Raw genomic sequence first — 24,363 nt, forward strand, 5'->3', positions numbered from 1 at the left:
AGCCTCGTAGCTGGAGGTCTGTGAAGCACTTGAAATAAGCTGTGTTAAAGAAATCAAATAATTAAAGAAGGACTTGCTCTGCATTTTACACTTCCTATGTAATAAACACACACACGCATTTCTATCAATGATCTCCTATCCAGGTTCTACACCCTCCACTTCCACCTGGCCTGAAAGGTACAGACCAACACACAACTCCTAAAAGTGCAAGAACAGAGGAAATAGCAGGGGCCAACCGAAGGCTTTTCTTTCTATGAGTGTGCTACCATGGGTCAAAATGGTACCTTCACTTCAACATCACTCCTTACCAACTCCTTAATGTGCTAAGGTAGCAGTGGAGTGTGGGCATGTGCGTACGTTTCCGCGGGCTTCTGGAGAAATGAAATGCAGTTGAATATTAAAATGTACATATAGATGGGACACCTGGGTGGCACAGTCAGTTAAGCATCTGCCACTGGCTCAGGTCATGATCTCAGGGTCCTGGGTTCAGAGCCCTGTATCAGGCTCCCAGCTTGGCAGGGGAGTCTGCTTTTCCTTCTCCCTCTGCCTCTCCCCACGCTCATGCTCCCCTCTGTCTCTCTCTCTCTCTCTCTCTCTCTCTCAAATAAATAAATAAAATCTTTAAAAAATAAAGATTAAAAAAAAAATCAGCGCCTGGTTGACTCAGTCAGTGGAGCACGCGACTCTTGATCTCAGGGTCGCAAAGTCAAGCTGAGTGTAGAAATTACTTAAAAATAAAAAAATAGGGGCGCCTGGGAGGCTCAGTGGGTTAAAGCCTCTGCCTTCAGCTCAGGTCATGATCTCAGGGTCCTGGGATCGAGCCCCACATCGGGCTCTCTGCTCAGCGGAGAGCCTGCTTCCCCCTCTCTCTGCCTGCCTCTCTGTCTACTTGTGATCTCTCTCCGTGTCAAATAAATAAAATCTTAAAAAAATAATAAAAAAATAAAAAAGTTAAAAACGTACATAGAGTATACTCCTGCTAGCATTTCTCCTTTAAACTATTCCATTCTTCCTTATACCACAGAAAATGTTACTGGTTCTTCCTTCTTCGCAAGGAAGAAAGAACCAAGGATACAGATCACCAAAGTATAGAGTTTCTTCTTAGGTAGTGTTTTATATTTCATTTTTCAAATGCATGCGTTGTGTGTGTGTGTGTGTGTATTTCCACATGTGTGCATGTGTGAGAATTGTGTTAGGAAAGTTTTTTTCTTTTCTAACCTTCATTAATAACTACCAAATAATGCTTATTTAAAATCCTAATGATTCAGTAAGTCTGGAAAACGATACATTAAATCACAAGTTGAAGGGAGACTATGGATCATTTGTTCCAGCCACCTCATGTACTAGAGAGAGAAGATGACTTACAGAAAGACCAGTATTTGGCTCAAGGTCATACAGAAGGCTAGTGTAGCATCTGGGATCACTGGAAACACCAGGGCATGTGGAAAATGCCAGGACTCCTGAAACTGGCATGCACTCCTTAAAATGCTCTGAATCATCCCACGCTGCGGCAGCCACACCAGACCCTTCATTTCATAGTTCTGTGAACACTGCAAGAATTCTCTTCCCATTTGCTTAGGATTTCAAAGATGTACTAATCCCTCAAACACATGTTAAAACGGATTTTCTTTGATGAAAAGGGACAGAATAAGCTCCTCCTTCAGTCCTCTCTGCTCTTTGAGCTTGAGAAAACCTATGAGAGTCCCCTCAAGCTCACTTAGGGCCTTTTAGGATAAGGGTTTATGGTGAGTGAAAATAGGGAGGGGGGTGAAAACTGGCCAAGGTGACACTTCTTTGGTGAGACAAAATACTTTCCTCCAGAATCCCTCTCCCTAATTTATACATAACTTCTTTTTTCCCACTTTTTATTGTTGGTTGAAACTCTTGACTTTTTCTGTCTAATTCACTGTTCCTTGGCTATGACACTGGCCTGTCCTCGCTCCTCTCCCCAACATCCAATCTTGACCTACCCTGGGAGAACATACAAGCTGAATTCTGAACACCAAAAAGCCACCCACACTCACTAATTCATGAAATGTAGTATTGTGAGCAAGTGAAAGCTTCTGTTAGATTCCCAGATCTCTACTTTCTGAGCCGTGTGACATGGGGACAGATAGACCATAATTTACTAAACCATACTCCCTTTGATGTACACTTAGGATATGTGAAATATTTTGCTGCAATCAGCATCTGTCTATCCAAAATCTGTGCACTGGTATATTTCTTCAGAAGAGGTTCCTAGCAACAGAATTGCTTGGTCAAGGGTATATGTGTTTGAAATTTCGATAGGTGCTGCCAACGTGTCCATCAAAGCCTTTGAACAAGACAAAGCAGAGATAGGTTTATTCCAGATGACAGTTGCAAATATTATCATAGTGGTAAAAGACCACACTTTCATGCATGTTTGACTTGGTGAATGAGGTCCAAGGTCACGCCCTCTAATCTTCTACCTTCCCCATTTCAGATACAAGAGCCTTTTTAACCTGACTTGGCATTTATCTGTTGGAGTCATCAGAGAAAATGCAAACCCAGAGCCAGTAATTTCTTGTCAATCTTTATTTCAAAGGGCTGGATTATATCTCTCAATCCTGTTATAAAAGCTTGTACCACCTAATTGCATATCTTCAATTACAATGACTTGATCTATCCAGACTTTTCTTTGTGTTTTTGTCTAGATTCCCCTTCAAATGGTTTTTAAATTTTTATTGCTGTTTTATGTTACACAAACAACACAGTCTCTCTATAAAAATGCAAACACAGAGAGAGTAGAACATGAGTCATCCTTCCCAATCTCACTGCACTCTGTATCTCTATGTTTCCATACCTAGATCTCAGATAGTCTTAGTTTCTCAATCCATTGTTTAAGACTCAACTGCTCCATATAATGTTCAGGTTATTCAAATAAATCCCCAAGGAGTGGCAAAGGCAATGAAATATAGGAACGACAAGAATAAAGAAACAAACTCCCTAAACAGTTCTCTCTGTGACAACTGTGGGAGTATTTTGATAACTGTTGGCAGCAGGGCGCTGCATGTGATGTGGGGAAGGAAACCTTGGCATTCAAACAAGCAAATGGTTTGGCGACAGTTTATTAAATTTCTGCAATGCTTGCAAATGCCGGTAACAATTTCTCAGACTGCAGACTTACTACATGTGACAGGTTTGAGAATGGTTCACAATTGTCATCAAATAAATCCTCTTCAAAATTAAAAAATCATAGGAACTCTGAATATTTGTCACCACTAAAACAAAAGCTCCCTGGAGTTTCTGTGTTTAACTTGTGGGATTTGGTTGCTTCCTTACCACAGAATCAGAAAGTAAGTAAAGACATCCAAGTAAAATTATAATTAAATCTCACTGGTTAAGTTTCTATCAAACTATTAGATCTTCTTTGTGCAAAAAAAAAAAAAAAAGGAAGTCCACATTCCTTCCTAAATGTATATCTGTAAATGCCTGCATTAAAAAAGATTTTCAAAGCAGTAGCTAACATTATACCTTAAGGAACTAGAATAAGAAGACCAAAGCTAAAAAAAAAAAAAAAAGGTAGGAAATAATAAAGATTAGAGCAGAGATCAGTGAAATAGAGAACAGAAAAAAGATAGAGAAAGTCAATGTATCCAAAAATAAGTTACTTGAAAAGATAAATTTTTTCTTGGCTAGCTAAGAGAAAAAAGAGAGAAGACACAAATTACTAAAATCAGGAATAAAAGAGGGAACATTACTACCAAACTTATAGTAATGAAATAGATTATAAGGAAAGCTATGAACAGCTGTATGCCAACAAATCAGATAACTTAGATGAAATGGACCAGTTCCTAAAAAGACACAACCAGGTGGTGGGTATTATAGAGCGCACGGATTGCATGGAGCACTGGGTGTGGTACAAAAATAATGGATACTGTTATACTGAAAATAAATTTTAAAAAATGGAATTTAGGATTTAAGGACATTAAAAAGTAAAAAAACTACCAAAACTGACTCAAGAAAAAAAAATTAAAAATCTGAATAGGCCTATAATAAGTAAAGAGACAAAATTAGTAATTTTTAAAATTTCCTACCAATAAAAGACCAAGTTCAGATGACTACTGGTGAAGTTTACCAAATATGTTTGAAGGAAAATTAATACTCATTTTTTGCAAACTCTTCCAAAACACAGGAGAGGCAGGGACACTTTTCAATTCATTTTATGAGGCCCGAGTTATTTTGATACCAAAACCAGAAAAATATATCACAAGGAAAAAAAAAAAACTATAGACCAAAATCCTGTATGAATATAGATGCAAAAAGTCTTCAACAAAATAAGAACAAACTTAATCCAGCAACATATAATAAGATTACATACTGGGCCAAATGGGATTTATCCAAGAAATTCAAAGGTAGTGTCACCTTTGATGGATATCAATCAATGTAATACAGTATATGTAGAATAAATGACAAAAACCACCTGATAATTTCAACAGATGCAGAAAAGTCATTTGGTAAAATCCAACATCCTTTCTTGATCAAAACACTCAACAAACCAGGAATAGAAGGGAACTTGCTCAATCATCCACATCTAATATCATACACGATGGTGAAAGACTGAATACTTTCTTTTAAATCAAGAATAAGAAAGAAAAACATGTTCACTCTTTGACTTCTATTTAACATCTTACTGGAGATGGACAATTAGGCAAGAAAAAGAAGTAAAAGTGCTCACTTGAGCAGCACATATACTAAAATTTGAACAACACAGAGAGGATTAGCATGGCCCCCCACACAAAGATGACACACGACTTCATGAAACATTTAAAAAAAAAAAGAAGAAGAAGGAAGGAAGGAAGGAAGAAAAGCTTCTGATTATAAAAGAAGCGGCAAAAATATATTTGCAGATAACATGATATTGTACATAGAATATCCTAAGGAATCCACTAAAAAAGTAGTAGAAGTAATAAAAGAACACAGGAAGGTTGCAGGATACAAGATCAATATAAAAAATCAATCCCTATTCCTATAGACTAGCTCTGAAAATAAAATTAAGAAAACAATTCCATTTACAATAGCATCAAAAAGAATAAATCACTTAGGTATAAGATTAGTAAAAGAAGTGTAAGGCTTGTACACTGAAAACTATAAAACACCACTGAAAGTAATTAACGACCTTAAAAAATGGAAAGATATCCTATGTTCATGGATCAAAAGACTTAATATTGTCAAGATTGTAGATGCAGTATAATCCCTATCAAAATCCCAGTGGCTTTTGAGGAAATTGACAACTCATTATAAAATTCATACAGAATTGCAAAGAACCCAGAATAACAAAACAATCTTGCAAAAGAACAACAAAGTTAGAAGATTCATACTTCCTCATTTCAAAACTTACTACAAAGCTACAGTAATTAAGATAATGTGGCACTGGCTTACAGATGGACATATAGAATGGTGGAAAAGTTGAGAGACCAAAAACAAATCCTTATTGATTTTTGACAAATGTACCAAGACATAATAGGGAGAGGATAATGTTTTCGATAAATGGTGCTGGGACAACCAGATATCCACACACAAAGAATGGAATTTATTTACCAGGATATATCTCCCATACCAGACAACATACACAAAAGTTACATGACTATATCACAGCATATACAAAAAAGTTAATTCAAAATAAATTACAAACCTAAATGAAAGAGCTAAAACTAGAAAACTCATAGGAGAAAACATAAGAGTAAATAATTTTGACCTTTAGGTAAGCAGTGGTTTCTTAGATTAAAAAAAAAAAAAAAGGCAGAAGTAAAAAAAGAAAAAAAGAATGCAGTACATCATACTTTGTGCACAAATCATCAAGAAAGTGAACAGATTCCCACAGAAGGGGAAAAATTTTTGTAAATCACATATCTGACAAGAAATCTGTATCCAGAATATATAAAAAACACAACCCAATAACAAAAAAGGGGCAACTAATCTAAATTAAAAATGGGCAAAGTATTTGAATAGTCATTTATCAAAGAAGATAAACAAAATAACTAGCAGGCATGAAAACCAAGAAGATGCTCAACATCATTAACCATTAGGGAAATGTACATCTAAACCCAGTGAGATATTACTTCACACCCATTAAGATGGCTTTAACTAAAAAGGCAGTTGTTGACAAGCTCTGAGGAAGATGTGGACACACCATAACCCACACACTGCTGGTGGAGATGTCAAGTGGTACGCTGCTTTGGAAAACTGACTGGCAGTTCCTCAAAATGTTGAGCATACAGTTATCATACAACCTAGCAATTCAACTCTCAGGCATACACCAAGAGAAATGAAAACATACAACCACACCAAAAGTGGTACCTGAATATTCATAGAAGCATGAGTCATAATAGCCAAAAGGTAGAAACAAGCCAAATGTCCATCAACTAATGGATGAAAAATAAAATGTAGTGAATCAAATCAACGAATATTACTCACCAGTGAAAAAGAACCAAGCACTGATACATGCTACAACAGAGGTAAGTCCAGAAAACATTATGCTAAATGAAAGAAACCCATCACAAAAGATCGCATAGATATGGTTCAATTTATATTAAGTGTTTAGAAAGGAAACTATATAGAGACAGAAGGTAGGTTAGTGGTTGATTAGGGCTGGGGGTAGGGGGGTTGAGAGTTGGGGGTGAATGCTAACGGGTATGAGCTATCTTTTAGGAGACACTAAAATGTTCGAAAATTAGATGTGGTGATGGTTGAAGCACTGGGTGGCTCAGTTGGTTGAGTTGCCAAATCTTGATTTTGGCTCAGGTCATGATCTCAAGGTTCTAGGATGGAGTTCCATGCCTTGGAATCCAGTTGGGATTCCCTTTCTCCCTCTGCCTGTCCCCTCATTTAATCATTCTCTCTAAAATAAATAAATAAATCTTCTTTTCTTTTCTTTTCTTCTTTTTTTAAGATACGATGATGGTTTCACATACCCATAAATATACTAAACAACACTGAATTCATGCTTTGAATGGGTGAATAGACTAATATCCCCTTATTAAAACTGTTTTTAAAAAATTCCCGATTAGTCGGACTGGACTTTTTTTTTTTTTTTAAGATTTTATTTATTCGACAGAGAGAAATCACAAGTAGGCAGAGAGGCAGAGAGAGAGAGGAGGAAGCAGGCTCCCCGCGGAGCAGAGAGCCCAACGAGGGGCTCGATCCCAGGACCCTGGGATCATGACCCGAGCCAAAGGAAGAGGCTTTAACCCACTGAACCACCCAGGTGCCCCACGGGCTGGACTTTTGACAGGATACCTTATTCCTAGTCCCTTGGTCATGGCTCTAGCCTGCCTCTTCCTGTCAACCTTGACATGCCCTAGAGAGGAAGCCAGTTGGGTCTTGACCTCCTAAAACCACTCGCAGATTAGTTGGATACAACCAGCATGAACTGCCAATGAGAGAGGCCAGCTCCAGGGGAAAGCTCCCTTTGTTCAAATCCCTGCTCTCTGCTTCTTAGCCCTTGACTTGTATTAGCTTATTTGCGCCTCATGCTTCTAATTAATCATGAAAAATTGGAGTAATTATAATACCTTGTAGCACTTGGGGATGACGAAAGCACCGGCATTCAGCTCATTAATAGGTACACTTAAGGAGGTCAGTTTTTGTTACTGGGAGAAGCCTTCACATTGTGACCCTTGTGGAACAGGTTCGGGCCCAGATTTGGGTGATTTCTCATTTTATTTCACATGGAGATGACAGCAGTTGCCTTTGCTGGCCTCCCTGACCTAGCAGAAGGCACTAGCTCTCTCTGCTATACCAGGGGTTGGCCACGCATATTTGGACATGGGAGGTAGTTTAGCACATATCCATAGTTAAATGGAATTATGTATTTTTAATTAGAATATTCTCTGCATCAAGTGTGCACTAAGGGGACTCATTACCTCATTCTTAGAAAAATAATTACACATAAAATAGGAGTATAAAGAAGTGCATTTAAAAGGTAATGTATATTTAAAACATCAGGGAAAAGGGTGTATTTACAATTCCAGTTGTAAATCTCTCATTTATTTGTAATCTGACTAATTTTTTATTCAACTCAGGTTAATTTTCATGTTCGTATAAGTCATCTCTGATCATCATTCTGTATTTATTCTCATCCCTCTCCTTTGCAATTCATAATATTTAGATGCTTGATAAAGGGGAAAATTCACCGCAGCATCCTCTACAATAAAAAATTTTCATCATGTTTATCAATGAGAATTTGAGAATCCAGGTAATAATATATAACAGAAATCTTAGATGTTGGTGACTGAGTGTTTATAATCAGGCAGTCTGTGCCAGTTTCATGAGACTTTATAATAGTTTAGGGCAGTGGATCTAAACCTTCCATCAGTAGTTTTTTAGACATTTTTCCTGTGGCTCCTCCTGACATTTTATTTTCAAGATTTTATTTTTAAGAAATTTCCACACCCAATGTGGGACTCAAACTCATGACCCTGAGACCAAGAGTGGCATTCTCTACCGGCTACCATGACATTTTAATATCACTGATAATACAGTTGACCCTTGGACAGCATGAGGGTTAGGAACACCAACCCCCCACACAGTTGAAAATCTGCATGTAACTTTTGATTCCCCCAAAACTTACTCCTAATAGCCTGCTTTTGACTAGAAGCCTTATGGATAACATGAACGGTATATTAACACATAGTTTATATGTTACGTGTATTATATATTGCATTCTTACAATGAAGTAGGTTAGAGAAAAGAAAATGTCATTAAGAAAGTCATAGGGAAGAGAAAATACATTTACGGTACTGTATTTATTGAAAAAAATCCACGTATAAGTGGATCTGCACAGTTCAAACCCCTGTTGTTCAAGGGCCAACTCTACCATATATCTGTTTCAGCTTTTTTATTTCCAACAAAACAATCTCCTCCCCTTTGGGGGCAATATTGCACCCACTGAGAATTGATGGCCTTATTCTAGTATTCAGATTTCATATGGTAAGAAAAAGTAGGATGAGCTCATTGTTATTTTGGTAGCAGAAACACATTCAAAAAACTTTAGAATATTGCCAAGTTAATGGAGGGTGGATCACAGATCAGCAGCAACACCATCACCGGGTAGTTGGTTAGAAATGCAGACTCTCAGCCCCACCGCAGACCTACTCCATCAGCATCTGCATTTATCTTATTTATTTTTTTCTCACCAGAGCACATACCCTTCCCAATGTCCGTCCCCCAGCCATTTCATTCCTCCCACGTCCTCCCCACTCCTCGCCAACCCTGTTTGTTTCCTGAGATTAAGAGTCTCGTATGGTTTCTCTCTTTCTCAGGATATAAAATCAATGTACAGAAATCAGTTGCATTTCTATACACCAACAACAAGACAGAAGAAAGAGAAATTAAGAAGTCTATCCCATTTACAATTGCACCCCAAACCATAAGATACCCAGGAATAAATCTAAAAAGAGTCAAGAATCTGTACTCAGAAAACTAGAATACTCAAGAAAGAAACTGAGGAAGACACAAAGAAACGGAAAAACGTTCCACGCTCATGGATTAGAAGAACAAATATTATGAAAGTGTCTTTGCTACCTACAGCAATCTACACATTTAATGCAATCCCTATAAAATATCAAAATACCAACTTTTTTGAAGAAATGGAACACATGAAAAAGATCATCTACATTTTTAACACAATCCTCTGTTAATTCAGATGCCCGTTAGCCTGAGAAAGCATTGGTTTTCAGGACAGGCCTCTACTCAGGTGGGAAACATTAAACTAATGTGTAAATGGAAAAAAAGATGCATAAGCCCTAAAGCCAGTTTTTAAGTAACCCACGCCTTCCTTCCAAGTTCTGACTCACACACCAAGTTTCTTTGGTCATCAGTATCATTTTTTAAATGTACAACTGGGTGTGTTTTGTTTGTTTGAGAAATGATCATTTTACTTACCACTAGGCAAGTGAAAAATCCCCAAGAGGCCTCATCTTGCTGCCCTGCCTCCTCTCCCCTTTTTCTCCATTCCCCCTACCCCTCTTTCCTCCCAAAAAGCAGGTGTGTTCCAATTAGTTGGAGAGAACAAGGTAAATAAAAATAAAGAGAAGCTTCTCTTTTGCTCCCCATTGAATTAGCCTTCCAGTGTCCAGTCAAGGCTTCCATAAAATTAAGTTTGTTTTGACAGTGATAATTTCTCTGGGAGCAAGTGAATTAGGTGGATCCAGTAATAAGGGCAAAGAGGTTTTATCTACTTTCCCATTTTAAAGAGCCAGCAAGTCAGCATGGGGGAGAGAGGATATTGGATTAATTCAATACACTTTGGTTCCTTATTTATAAAGATTTATAAAAACAATAATTTTAAATTCATTTTTGAGGGGATAAGAATGAAATTTTGAAATATGTGTGGGGCTCCTGGGTGGCTCAGTTGGTTAGACAACTGCCTTCGGCTCAGGTCACAATCCTGGAGTCCCCGGATCGAGTCCCGCATCAGGCTCCCAGCTCTGTGGGGAGTCTGCTTCTGTCTCTGACCTTCTCGCCTCTCTCTCAAATAAATAAAATCCTTAAAAAAAAAAAAAAAAAAAAAAAAAGAGGAAATATGTGTGAAATAAATCCGAAAACTCTCAGCCATAGAGACAAAAACATAGTATGACAATGCCATGGACCCACCACCTACGTTAACAATTGGCCTCATTTAACTGCTTCTGTATTTTTCTGAAACATTTTTAGTACGAGTTACAAATAGATGACAGTTCAGCCTAATTTTTCAAGGTGTCTTTTTCCAAATGAGGATTTCTTTTTTTTTTTTTTACACAAAACATGAGTTTTACTTAACTAAGACTTTGGAGGTTCAAACTGGAGAGATTTCCACTACCACAAAGCTTCCATTGTTATTCCCATCACTATTTCCCCAACCAGCAGGAGATGAGAAAACAACAAAAAAAAAACTGGACCTGTTAAAATTGGCCCAAATACCAGCTGAGACTTTATTTTTGTTGTTTCCAGAAGAGTCTTGACAGCAGAAAGCAACGTTCTCTTTAATTCCACACTATTGACGAAGACCGTGGTCAACCTCGGCCAAAAGCCAAAGCTCTCCTCATTGAAAAATGCTGCGGAGGGTTTACCTCAGTACAGCCGCGCTTCCTTAGTTAATAATCTCAGCTAACGTGTTGGAGCTTTTATTTTTTTATTTTTTAAATATTTTATTTATTTATTTGATAGACAGAGATCACAAGTAGGCAGAGAGAGAGAGGAGGAAGCAGACTCTCACTGAGCAGAGAGCCTGATGCGGGGCTCGACCCCGGGACCCTGAGATCATGACCTGCGCTGAAAGCAGAAGCTTAACCCACTGAGCCATCCAGGCCCCCCCGTGTTGGAGTTTTTAAAAGCAGAAAGAAGGGAGTCTGGAAAAGAGGTAAGAGGAAGATCAGAAGAGAGAAGACGCAGAAGAGTCTTACAAACCCCAACTCAAACGGCAGGCAAAACGCATCTCTTCCTTCTATCCCCTGACAGCCCTTTCTAGTCTAACTCTTGGCTCACTGGGATAAACTTAAATGTATTGTAAACAGTTAACGAGACCTGTGTGCGCAGGTGCATGCGTGCGCTTGCGTGGGTACGTGTGCGTGTGCGTGCGCTTGCGTGGGTGCGTGTGCGTGCGCGCGTGCGCCTGTAGTGCTGGGCGGGGGGGGAGGAAGAGAAGGAAAAAATCTGTAGCAGTTGAGTGGGGGTTGCTTATCATAGGGACATCTTTCCCGCAGCAGTGTGTGGTATCGTTTTTAGAAGACTAGCTTATTCTTCACGTTTCAATTGAAAGACGAAAACACAAGAGTTGTCTTGTTTTAAAGTACCTTTACAATCACACACCTCGGTCCCCTCTTCCACGTATGAGGGAGGAGCTGGAGTTCCAGAGGCGGGAGGTGACTTATCTCAGAGCGTATCTAGGAAAAGGAAGAGTTGCTTCTGGAATGGCCCGTGTATCCTCACTTTTGATTTTCAGTATTCCAGGATGTTTAGTCCCTATCCTAGGAAGGAATCACCAGGAGGGCCACTTCCCCCAGAGGCTCTACCCCGGGCATCCTGGTTGTTAAACAGCATCCATCCCCAGGGGGCATTTTCAAAGCCTGCAGTGCTCCCCGCCGTTGTGTTCACTGGCTCCGAGCCAGCAGACAGGCATGTGAACTTCTGTGCCTGGGATAATGCCTGGCACTTCAGGGAATCAACAGTCCAGCTTTCTTTATAATTACACTTCCAGGGGAAAAAAAAAATTTTTTTTTTTTTGAAAAGTGTTCTAATTCCTAAGAGTATTTACATCTAAAAGGCACAATGCAAGCCTTAAAAATTCAGTGAGATGACAGGGTTTTAAAAGATATCATGTGAGAAAATATGCCCTCTCTTGACTTTTCCAAAAAAAAAAAAATTAAGTGTTGGCTCGTGTGGTGGACAGAATGTTGTCACTTAGAGTATTATCAGTGGCGAAACTAAATGTTCATTTGAACTACTTTTTCATCAGAGCCCAAAAGAGCATTCTGGAAAGACTAAAACTATCCACCTGGCTTAAAGGAGACAGATCCAAGAACAGAGCGGAATTCCTAAATCTTTGCAAGTGAAAGGGTATCCTTCTGTTCCTTGTCCATCCCATCCAGGCTTTGCCAGAGCAAGGTAGATCAAGTTCACTTGTGTTCTCCAACACCTTCCCAAAGATCTTAAAGGTTTTGAAAGAATGCAGTTGAGATGCTGGTAAGAAAAGTTCTTTTGAGTATAGAATTCCATCACCATTAAGAATTTGATGATGTGGGGCGTCTGGGTGGCTCAGTTGGTTAAGCGTCTGCCTTGGGATCAGGTCATGATATCAGGGTCCTGGGATCGAGCCCCACCCCCATCAGGCTCTCTGCTTAGTGGCAAGTCTGCTTCTTCCTCTCCCTCTCTCAAATAAATAAATAAAATCTTTAAAAAAAAAAAAGAATGTGTGCAAAACATTAAAAGTTTATACAGACATATTGAAGAGAAATATGTTTGGGATATAAACACCAAATAAATAATAAAAAGCCTGTTTTGCTACCCATGCATTTTTATTTATCTGCCGTATGTTGGAGTACATACTAAATTCCATACTTCAAAGAAATGCCTTGAGGACTAGGCTCAAAGGAAAAAAGGGCTACTATATTTTTCTCTCTGTAATTCAAGAAAAATTAATCAAAATGCAAAGCATACTTTTTAAGTCATGTTTTTCTTCATTAGCACAATGGCAGAAATACTCTCTTGGCAAATAGACAGGTAAGAGACTCTACTACTAAAAACTCACTATTGCTGTTGCCAGTTTGGCCATGAATCAAAGGCTCACAGATTTCTTACCCATCAACTACCTTGTAGAGATAAGTAGACAAGACCACAAATGTATAAGAATGTGCATCACAATTTATGATGTCAAAAAACAAAACAACCTCAAAGTAAATAAAATAGGAATCTGTTAATTAATTGATACTTTATTTATTATTATAATTATTATATTCCTCTGATGCTAAGGTACCATAAGAACCCATGCTGCAGCAGACTGATTGACTTGGAAAGACAGTTACAAGAGTGAAGGGAACATGTGAGGGTCAGACCTGGAACCATGTCTTGTCGGGCCCTTGACCAGCTGAGTGTCCTGGGGCAATCTTTTAGACTGGGCTCCACCTCTCACTTCCTCCAGTGTGCAATCAAGGGAGATAATGGAAATACGGTACTTAGCAATGAGATTAGCATATAGAGAGATTGAAGCTTAAAAGTACTGTTGACTTTACAAAGATATTGTTAGATGCTATGGACGGAATGTTTGTGTCCCCTCAAAATTCATATGTTGAAACTGTAATCCCAATGTGATGGTATTTTGGAGGTGGGGCCTTTGAGAGGGGATTAGCTCATAAGGGTGGAACCCTCCTGAATGGGATTAATGCCCTCATAAAAAGAGGCCATAGGAGCAGCCTGCTTTCATTCTGTCATGTGAGGGTACAATGACCAGGTGTCTATCTGCAAACCCAAGGAGGACCTTTGCTAAAACCTGATCATTCTGGCATCCTGATCTTAAGACTTCTGGCCTCCAGACTGTGATAAATAAACTTCTGTCATTTAAAAGCCACCTTGTATCTGGTACTTTATTACAGCAGCCTAAAGAGACCAAGTTATTAGGTTAAAAAATACAGCAACTCTGGTCCAATCACATTCTTGTCAAGTCAAAGGTATAGGGATCTGTAGATTCATCTAGTAGCCAAATATTTAGTGAGCATTTAATAACAAGGCCATGTTAGGAAAAGAGGCTATAATAATGAAATGAAAATCAGATGAACTCTGCCTTTGTAGGGTCTAGTCCATTACTGATAACTGAGTGTGACCACCTGAGTTTAAAATCCCAGCTGTGATGCCAGAGAGGAAGGAGGTAATGAGAGCTTGTGATAGTAGGATTTGACTCAATCAGGAAGGGCAGGGAAGTTTCCTAAGGAAACTGCAGTTTAGCAGAGACAGAAGGATGAAGAGGCCTTGACCAGAGGAGAAGGAAGTATATGGGAAGCAGTGCACTTGTAAATGGTTAAGCCCATTGAGTCTGGAGTGAGCCAGGTACTATTCCAAACCTCCCTCTGCCACCCACAGGCCATTGTGATTCTGGTCTGTGGCTCATTCTCACTGTCCCAATGACCTCCCCTGTGAAACGGACATAATAGCTTTCCTTATTTAACATGATTGTCATGATAGTTAAAATTGACAAAATGAAAGAGTAGGCATGGTGCCTATTACTTGGAAGATATTTAATAAATGCTAGATAGCACCAAAGGGGGGGTGGTGGTGGAGAAAAGAATAAAGATCCAAGTGCAAAGGGGGAACAGGATATGCAAAGGCCCTGTGGGCACATCATGACAAAAAGGGAAAGAAGCTATCTTGGTCAATCTGAAGCTCCTGGAAGCCATTGATTTAAGCAGTGGGCATTCCGTGGTGTTCATCATTCTCCCTCTCAACCTTGGTGCTACGGGCCCACCTGCCAACTCTCATTCTCTAGCACTTGTCACAAGGCATTCACACGTGATGTTTCCTCATCATAGACTGTTCTTTCTACCTCTCTTCTCCTACCTCCTTCAGATTTTGGACTGTGTTAGTCCTTCAGAGAAGACTTCCCTGATGTCCCAACCAGGCAAAACCCTATTAACAGCTACTCTAGAGTGCAAGCTTGCTTTGCCTGATTGAGGTCTACCTCCCTCACCTACAACTCCAGAGATGAGAAACTGTCTGTTAATGTGCTCATTGTGTCCACAAACATTCACACAGTGGTTGGCTTCTATTTCATATTTCATATTATGTAATGGAAGACAAATGTTGAAAGAGAAGGAGGAAGGTTAAAAAAAAAAGTGGAGAAAAAATGAAGTAGGGTGAAGAAATGATGAAATCAACTCAATTTTAGACTTAATTTTAAAATTTTAAAGTCAGGGATGCCTGGGTGGCTCAGTCGGTTAAGCATCTACCTTCGACTGGGGTCATGATCCCAGGGTCCTGGGAGTGAGTCCCACGTCAGGCTCCTTGCTTGGTGGGGAGCCTGCTTCTCCCTTTGCCTGCAGCTCCCCCTGCTTGTGCACGCGCGCTCTCTCTCTCTCTGACAAATAAACAAATAACTTATTTTAAAAATAATAAAAATTTAAAATCAAATTGATTTTGAGTGGCCCATCTATGTAAGATGTTCTTAAAAGAGAGAAGAGTGATCTGGAGTTTGAGATCTAAGCTAGAGACATACGTGTCCACTAAGGAGTTGTTAGGGAGAAAACCCAAGCAAGGGAATGGGGAATAGCAGGGCCTCTGGAGACAGATGGTTTGGGGTCCTACCTGCATGAATGTGGGCAAGCTGCTAAGTCCCTAGGTCTCCTAAGAACCGAGAAGGATAGTACCCTATCACAGCTAACCACATATCCAAACAGCATGCTTCCCATATGTCTGGGCTGCCTCATACACAGCCAGTCACTCAGAGTACCCTGAATATTAACCATACAGAAATGGGATTCTCCTATTGGCTTGTACTGGAGTTTCTCAAGTGTGGACTGATATCTGTCAGTTATAGATGGGGCTGTTAAAATACGCATCATTTTACCTTTCCCCAGCTCCCTCACTGGGTTATGCAGAGAGCCAAAGAGAAAATGCATATGAAAAGACTTTCAAAATCTCAAAAGAAGTCAAACAAAGGAAGATGTCATTATCATGACAGAGACCAAGTGACAATATTCATGATGTCTTTTTCTTCTTCCTAGGGGAAGAGAGAAATGCATTCCAATGGAGTCCATCTTTTCAGATAGATTAGCAGTTAGCATATGTCTTGGCAGTCCAACAAACCTGTGCTTAAATCGGGCTCAGTGATTTCCTAGTTGCCCACTCCTGAGTCAGGGACTTAATTTTTTTTAGTCTTTCTTCTCCTCTGTAAGATAATAATAACAGCACCCCTTCACAAAGTTGTTTATTAGAAAACACCTATGAAGTGCTTTGCACAGTGCCAGGCATAAGAAGGCATAAGAATAAATGTTAACATTTATTCATTATTGTTATCTTTAGGAGTGTTCTGGAGAGCAGTGACCAAATGGAAGAACCACTGAATCTTGCCCAGACTCTTTCAGCATCCTCTCATCTGGGCTGTATCGCCCCGGATCCAAGATGTTGAGTTAGAAGTCAGAGCTCCCTTCAACTCAAAGGAGAGTTCTGTCTCCACTCACTCTTTAATTAAGGACATATATGAAGTGTGTTCATCCCAGGCAAGGGGTTCCTGGGGGGAAGTTAGGTAATAACTTGGATCAAGGTATATACAGAAAGGCAAGCCTGTTCCCAGACAATGCAAAGGAATCCATGCTGTTTTAGGAAAAAGGTCATGAGTGATCATTCCAGGCCTGGCTGTCTCTTATCTTGCCATGTGATCTTGAGTAGGTCATGTCACCCTTTGGGTCTCATTATCTATTTTTTTTTTTTTAAAGATTTACTTTTTTAAGGGTGGCAGCTTGGCTGAGTCAGTTGAATGTCTGCCTTCAGCTTGGGTCGTGATCCCAGAGTCCCGGGATCAAGTCCCACATTGGGCTCCCTGCTTAGTGGAGAGCTGCTCCTCCCTCTGCCCCTCACCCTGCTCACGCTCTCTCTCTTTCTCAAATAAGTAAATAAAATCTTAAAAAAAAAAAGATTTACTTATTTCCCTACTTGAGAGAGAGAATAAACAGGAGGAGGGGCAGAGTGAGTGGGGGAAGTAGACTCCATGCTGAGTGGGAACCTCAATATGGGGCTCGATATAGAGCTCGATCCCTGGACCCTGAGACCATGATCTGAGCCAAAGTCAGACTCTTAACCCACTGAGCCGCCCAGGCGCCGTATCTACCATCTTTAACTGTGACAAGAGAAAGGGCAGAAATGGAGGGAGGAACAGAGTTGCAAATTATCTCTAAGTTCTCCCCAAGTTTTAGTTGTTATGGTGCCCTGTTTATGGACTAATTGGCGCCTGTCCAGTCTTCATTGACCCTAACAAATGTTTGTTAGTTGCTAGTTCCTCCCTGAAGGAAATCCATGTATTAAAAAAATCATTTTCATATTATCTAATTCATATTATCTAATTTCATATTATCTAATTCATAATATCTTTCATCTTATCTAATTGCTCATTATCACTCAAAAAAGAAGCCAACCATTGAGTTGGCAATAAATGTGCTTTTTAAAAAGAAAGAAAGCATTAATAATTTACTGATCACTGGTGAAATTCATTTAACTGGCACGTAGAACCACCTTAGTGATGTTAAGTCATTTAGAGCAAAGAATGGGAAAGAAAGATATTCTTGCTTGTAGTAATTAGAACCAGGGTCTAGGAAGGGTTTTCTCGTTTGTTTTTCTTGGAAGGAAGTTTGGTTATAATGTACCTGAAGAACGATGTCACTTTGGGAGAGAGATGTAGGGTACATGCTGGAGACTCTGTGGTTTTCTCTGAATAGGTTTATTTGGCCGGAAAGGGGTGTGGTTTGAGCATGAGCCATGAGTGTGCTTGTGGGCATATCAGAATGAAATGCTGAAATGAGGATTATTCCAGAAAATGATCTGAGGAGATAATAATGGATAAGTAATGAGGATCCCATTAGTTAAAGACCTTAAATTGTATCCGCAGCTTAAAATTATAGGAGAGGCATTTGAGAATTTGCGTGGTTCTGGAAATGAAAGACTTTTTTTTTTTTCTTTTTTCTAAATTGCAGAGTGTAGGCACACTTTCCAGCACCTTCTCCACACCCATGAAGGAAAATAACCCATCCAACACAGAAATACCAGATCTGAGGTGTTGTGAGAAGTCCCTCAATTTAAACCCAGCCATTCTCTCTGTTGCCTGTTTTAGGAAACGTGTCTCGACACCCTCCTCAACATTACCTTGAATTCAGAATAAAAGTGGGAAGAAAGAATAAAAAATGGTACAATGTCCAAAAGCACCAAGTCCCCATTTATGTTAACCTGACAAAACTGTTTATAGTGTCAGAATGATTACGACCCTTGGGGAGCGGGGAGCCCAATATGATCATGGAGAGTAAAAGCCAGTTTGAGGGACTCTCTGTATTTCCTCTCCATTCCTCCCAAAAAGCTACCTCAAGCACCCTAGGGCAGGGATTCTTACAAACAGAACATTAATGAAACCAACTCCCAACCACTCATTGATGAAGCAGTATTAACCATTGCTATTTCTTTCATTATCTGGCTGCTGTTTGTAAGCATGTCACTGTTTTTTGTTTGTTTGTTTGTTTGTTTTAATCTTATGCACTAGTTTTATACCTAGTATTAAGTATAGAACACAAGTCTCCAAGTTTTTTCTAAGAGATTTTTGGGGGCTTGCTTTCTCTCTCATCCAAGGGGTCAATGCCTTTGTAATTGCAAACTGCAGAAGAAATTCTCAATTGCTTTTTTGGCATGTGATACTCTAAACACCTCCATCTTTGCTTCTATTTCTCTCCTGGTTTCTCTCACACTTTCTGACTGCTCTCTTCTGTGATCTTGCCCTAGGTCTTCTTTTGTTTAACTTTGTTGCTAGATTTTGCATTTTTAGCTTTTTTAAAATATTTTATCTTTAAAATCTGTCTCTATTTGAGACGGAATGAGAGTGAGAGAGAGAGAAAGAGAGAAAGCTTGCACAAGCGGGGGGAAGGGCAGAAGGAGAGGGAGAAGCAGACTCCTGGCTGAGCAGGGAGCCTGATGTGGGGTTCGATCCCAGGACCCTGGGATCATAACTTCAGCGAAAGGTAGACACTTAACCCACTAACCCACCCATGCGCCCTGAGTTTGCATTTTTTTTTTTTAGAGCAGTTTTTTTAGAGTAGTTTCACAGCAAGATGAAGGAGAAGGTACAGAGATTTCCCATGTACCTTCCCCCATTATTAACATCCATCCAGAATGGTATGTTTGCTAAATTCATAAACCTACATTGACACATCATAAGCACTGAGAGTCCACAGATTACACAAGGGTTCACTCCTGCTGTTGCATATACTGTGGGTTTGGACAAATATGTTTTGACATGTATTCACCACTGTAGTATTATACAGAGTAGTTTCGCTACCCTAAAACTCCTCTGTATTCCACCCCTCTGTCTCTCCCTAATCCCTGGAAACCAGTGATCTTTTTGCTGCCTCCATAGCTTTGAATTTCCAGAATGTCATATAGTCAGAATCAAACAATATGTAGCCATTTCAGATTGTGGCTTCTTTCACTTAATAATACGCATTTAAGGTTCCTCCAGGTTTTTTCATCGATTTGTTTCTTTTTAGCTGTGAATCTTATTGCACTGTCTGCATGTACCACAGCTTATTTTTCCATTCGCCTGCTGAAGAACATCTTGATTGACAATTATGAATAAAGTTGTTCCAAACATCCATGAGCAGGTTTTTGTGTAGACATAAATTCTTGACTCCTTTGGATAAATACCAAGAAGCATGATTGCTGGAGTGTATAGTGTGATATTGTGATATAATAAGAAATATATATTTGGTCTTCATCCCTGGCTCCTTGTACAGAGCTTCTAAAATCCTTGTAATTTCCTGAGTGATGGGTGATAGGAGCATCTTTGTTATAATATTTGACCTTAGTCCCTGTTTCCTAACACAGAAGCTTCTAAGACACTTGGAATCTCCAGAATGATGAATGTCTTTTGAATGCTAATGAGATGTCTAGTGGCTGGGGGCTCCTAGATAGCTTCAGATTGGGGGCTGCTCACTAGAAAGACCAAGGCACGATTAGAGGGTTAGTACTTTCAGCCCCATGCCACACCTCCAGAGGGGGAGAGGGGCTGGAGACTGAGTTAATCGCCAATGGCCAGTGATTTCATCAGTCACATCTGCCTAATGAAACTGCCATAAAAACCTCTAACCACAGGGATCGGAGATCTTCCAGGTTGGTGAATGTATCCATACCCCAAGAGGACGGCACACCCCAACTCCATGGGGCAAAAGCTCTTGTGCTTAGGACTCTCCCAGCCCTCACCTTATGTATCACTTCATCTGGCTGTTCAGTAGTGTCCTCTTTATAAACAGGTAATAGTAAATCAGAACACTTCCCTGAATTCCGTGAGCTATTCTAGCAAATGAGTCAACTCATTCCAAAACGGCTGGAACTATGTATGCTCCCTATGTTTCTTACTCAGTTAATTTATAACCACCACATCATTCCATCCAGGCTAAAACATCTCAGGTACCTTTTCCCCTTCCTCACCTCTATACCTAATTGCTGACCTAATCCTGTTACCCAGGTTTATGAAATATCATCAGAATCTACCTGCTTCTTTACTTATCCCACTGTGGCCATTTACTTCATGCTTCATCTCTTTCCCAGAATATTGCAATAGTTTTCAGACTTGCCTAACATTCTAATTCTCTTATCCCTAATCCAGTCTATATTTCCATAGGAGTCATCATTTTAAGGCAGCAGAGTCTTGTAGAACTTTCTGAAATGATGGAAATGCTCTATATCTTCACTAGCCAATAGGATAGCCATTACCTCCTATGTTGCTATTGAGACCATCAAATATGGCTAGTGTGGCTGAAGAACTCAATTTTAGATTTAATTGAATTCAAATCTACACAGCCTCATGGATCTAGAGGCTACCATATTAAACAGCACAGTTCTAAAACATGGATTTTTTTTTTTTTAATATCCTATCATGGTGCTTTCAAAAGTTCTGTAACTATAGGATAAGGTCTAGAGTTTGTAGTATGACACTGAGTGACTCTCATAATCCAGTCTCTTTTCAGTTCTGGCCACCTGTGCCTCCTCTGCACCAATCCCACATACCATCTAGCTCTGTCGAACACTGCTTCACCTAAACAAGCCATAATTTTTAGATCTTCCAGCTTTCGATCCTGCTCCTTCCTCTACCTAGCATGCCCTTTGCTTATTTTATTCCTTCAAAATCTGTGACTTTCCATGCCTCCTAAAGCCATGCACACACTCTCCAACAGAGAGACATCCCCTTATCCTTGACCTTGAACAAGTTAGTAGAATCTCTTAGCCCAGTTTTATCATCTGTAAAGTGGGAGTGATAATATTTTTGGCCATACACCATTGTTGGGGGGATTAGATTAAGGCTATCCAGACTCCACCACTGAGAAAGCACTCAATAAGAACTGCTGTTACTTTTTTCTGTTCTCCCACAACACTTATCATGTGATATTAGAGGTCTTTCCAGAGGGGACTCTCTCTGTCTCAAGACTATGAGCTCATGTGCAGCAAAGACTCAGTCTAGCTCCTCATCATACACCAGCATCTGACACAATGTAGCTATTTGGCAAATGCTTTAACTGGGTGACAAATAATGGGTGAATCAATTATTCACATAGGATGCCACAGAATACTAATAAAAAAAAAGTATGTCTTTTTGTGAGCATCTTTAGAGAGGACTCAAAGAGATATACAGTGGCAAGAATGAGAAAAGAGAACGCCATCAGCTTCTCTTGTAAAGCATTACATTTTTCTGGTTGCCACCCAGAAAAAACTGGCCTAAGTCTGTTGTTAAATCTGTGTCCTCTCTCCTTGCTTGACTAAAGTATAGCTCTAATGTTTTGGCCATTTTGACTATCTGGGTCCTCTGCCCCACCCTGCCTTGGGTATCAAGCTTCCATCACCGTCACCAAGGAAACAGCAGGGATGGCTCCTTCCTCACAGTTCTGCATATCTCAACTCTGGTCGCCTTTGTCCAGTGAGCTAAATTCTTCATGTGCACCCCACTAAACCAACTGTCTTTTATTCAGTACTTAATCCATTATTCTACCTTAAAAAAAAAAAAAAACTGATGTATAACATTTTTTTTTCTCTTGGGAATGGTCTTTTTTCCAGACCTGTCACTATTCTTGAATGCACCAGACATTTTTGGTCCCTGGGGAGTAAATACAAAAATTGTCTGTTTAGCCCTTGGAGTGTGTGCAGTATAAGTGCGGGTCAATTTTAAAGAAGGCAACAGAGCATTCATAATGGGTTTCCCTTTTAAAAGCACAGTAGACCAAAAATAAACCTGACAAAGGGCAGCTGTAGAGTTTTAACATGTGGAAAACTCCACAGGCAGCAGTTATGTAACTGGAAAGAAACATGATAAATATTTTACACCGTTAGATGAACTTCCAACTCTGACACGTGAAAAGCAAGGAACACAAAACACAGCTCAACTCTCCAAAGAGCAAAATGCTTAGACTGAGAAGGGGCCAAGGCTATTGCTAAAATCCGAGTCCTGGCTTCCAGCACGAGTCTTGATTGCTTTCCCCCCCACCCCAACTCTGGCGTCCAAGGAGGAGCCCGCGAGCCCCATCTCCCTCGAGCGCCTCCCCCGCAACTTCTCCCGTTGGCCAGAAATTTTCCCCAAATCTCCACCCCTAGGCTGAAAAACCCCAAAAAGTTTTGTGCCACGGAGAAGGAAGACAGGAGTTGGAGCGAGGCAGGCAGAGTTGCCCTCCACCGCCGCCTCGCCCCAGCCCCCGCGGCCCGCGCCGCCCGCCCCCGGGCTGCTGGCCCCGGGGACAGCTGGCAGCCCCGCGCCGGACCAGACACAAAGCCGATCAATCCCGGTGGCGCGGGGGCGGGGGGACGCCCGCCAGGGCTTCCCTTCCGCTCCTCGCCGCCTCCGGCCCCCTCATTAGGACCCAGCCCACACCTCGTCCGGCGTCCACGGCCCTCCCCCCTCCCACCCCTCACCGCACAAAAGGCACAGCCCAGGCCCCCCCGCCCCCCAGCCCGGGACGGGCCAGACCTGCCCCTAGGCGGCCAGCTGAGAAGGCGCCCCCGGCGGGGGGAAGCTGACATCCATCAGGGTCCGCCCCCCGCTCCCCTCCTCTCCGCGGAGCGAGTCTCTCCGCCTCGCCTGCCCCAGAAGTTCAGGGGCCCCGCGCCCGGCCTCCCGCGCTCCGGCCGCCGCGACCCTCGGCCTCCGAGGAGCAGCCAGCTCGGACCCCGGGAAGATGGCGAGGAGGAGCCGCCACCGCCTCCTCCTGCTGCTGCTGCGCTACCTGGTGGTCGCGCTGGGCTGTAAGTCGCGGGGGTACCTCCGCCCTCCCACCCACGCGCGCCGGGAGCGGCCCCGCAGACCCCCGGCCCCTGGACGCGGCGCTCGCTGACCGCTGTCTCTGGGGCCCTGGACTGCGGGTGCGCCGCGGGGCGTCGGACTTGGCACCCAGCGAGCGGGGGTCGGGGGGTGCAGGCAGGCGCGGGGCGGCGCGGGGGGGCTCCGGTTTATGGCAAATAGCATCTGATTCTGTCCGTTCTGGGGGGAGAAAATTAAGAGTCCACACCCGCAGGTTCTCACCTTCTTCCAAAGTTGGGGTAAGTTTTCATAGACGCAGGGACGCGCACAGAATGCAAAACTCGCTCCGTGGAAGATGCCGGGATCTCAAGATGGCATCGGAGGGAGGCAGGCGCCGGCCGCACGCGAAGTGCCCGAGAAGGGGATGGTGTTCGAGTTGCCTTGATTTCTGGGGCTTCCGACTGCGGCGATGAAAGGCGGTGTCCTTGTGGGGCAGGGGCATGAGGGGAGTTGGTGGCTGCTGAGCCACAATTACTTTTATCCTTTCCACCTGCACATCGATATTCAGTGAGGGACGTGTGGTCTGGGGACTCCAGCCAGCTGCTGTGTCCTCTGGGGACGCCCGACGGAACGGTTGTTAGAAAGAGGCAGAAGCTGAATGAAACGGGGGTGGGGGGGACGTCCCAAGGCCCATTTCACGGGGTCGTACTAAACAGGATTTTCACGGATTCTGGGCTCCTGAGATTTAAAATCCTGGGAAGGTATCCTATTATTTTGTTTTCTTCGCGTTAACTTTTTAGGAGAATAGAGGAAATCGAAATAGATCTTAAGCACTTCAGCAATGAAATCCTTTTTCTATTATGTTTCGTTTTTCTTTCTCTTTTTTCCTTTCTTTCTTTCTT

At 41.4% G+C, this 24,363-nt stretch overlaps 2 protein-coding genes and 1 non-coding gene across 3 annotated transcripts in view; 2 read left to right on the forward strand and 1 right to left on the reverse strand.

Moving 5' to 3' along the window:
• MRPL39 (mitochondrial ribosomal protein L39) overlaps nt 1-24,056 on the reverse strand; it is a 48,776-nt gene extending 24,720 nt beyond the window's left edge. The window contains exon 1 of the mRNA XM_032353122.1: nt 23,744-24,056. The gene's annotated coding sequence lies outside the window, so the exon portion shown is untranslated. The remainder of the gene's footprint in view (nt 1-23,743) is intronic.
• On the forward strand, nt 4,692-4,799 carry LOC116581518. Its single transcript, XR_004282086.1, has one exon. It is a non-coding gene; the product is annotated as a U6 spliceosomal RNA (small nuclear RNA).
• Nucleotides 23,181-24,363, forward strand: part of JAM2 (junctional adhesion molecule 2) — a 63,390-nt gene continuing 62,207 nt past the window's right edge. The window contains exon 1 of the mRNA XM_032353147.1: nt 23,181-23,466. Within this exon, the coding sequence (XP_032209038.1) occupies nt 23,400-23,466 (67 nt within the window). The 5' untranslated portion in view covers nt 23,181-23,399. The remainder of the gene's footprint in view (nt 23,467-24,363) is intronic.

The sequence above is a fragment of the Mustela erminea genome, chromosome 1 (assembly GCF_009829155.1).
Source record: "Mustela erminea isolate mMusErm1 chromosome 1, mMusErm1.Pri, whole genome shotgun sequence".
In the NCBI taxonomy this organism is placed as follows: Eukaryota; Metazoa; Chordata; class Mammalia; order Carnivora; family Mustelidae; genus Mustela; species Mustela erminea.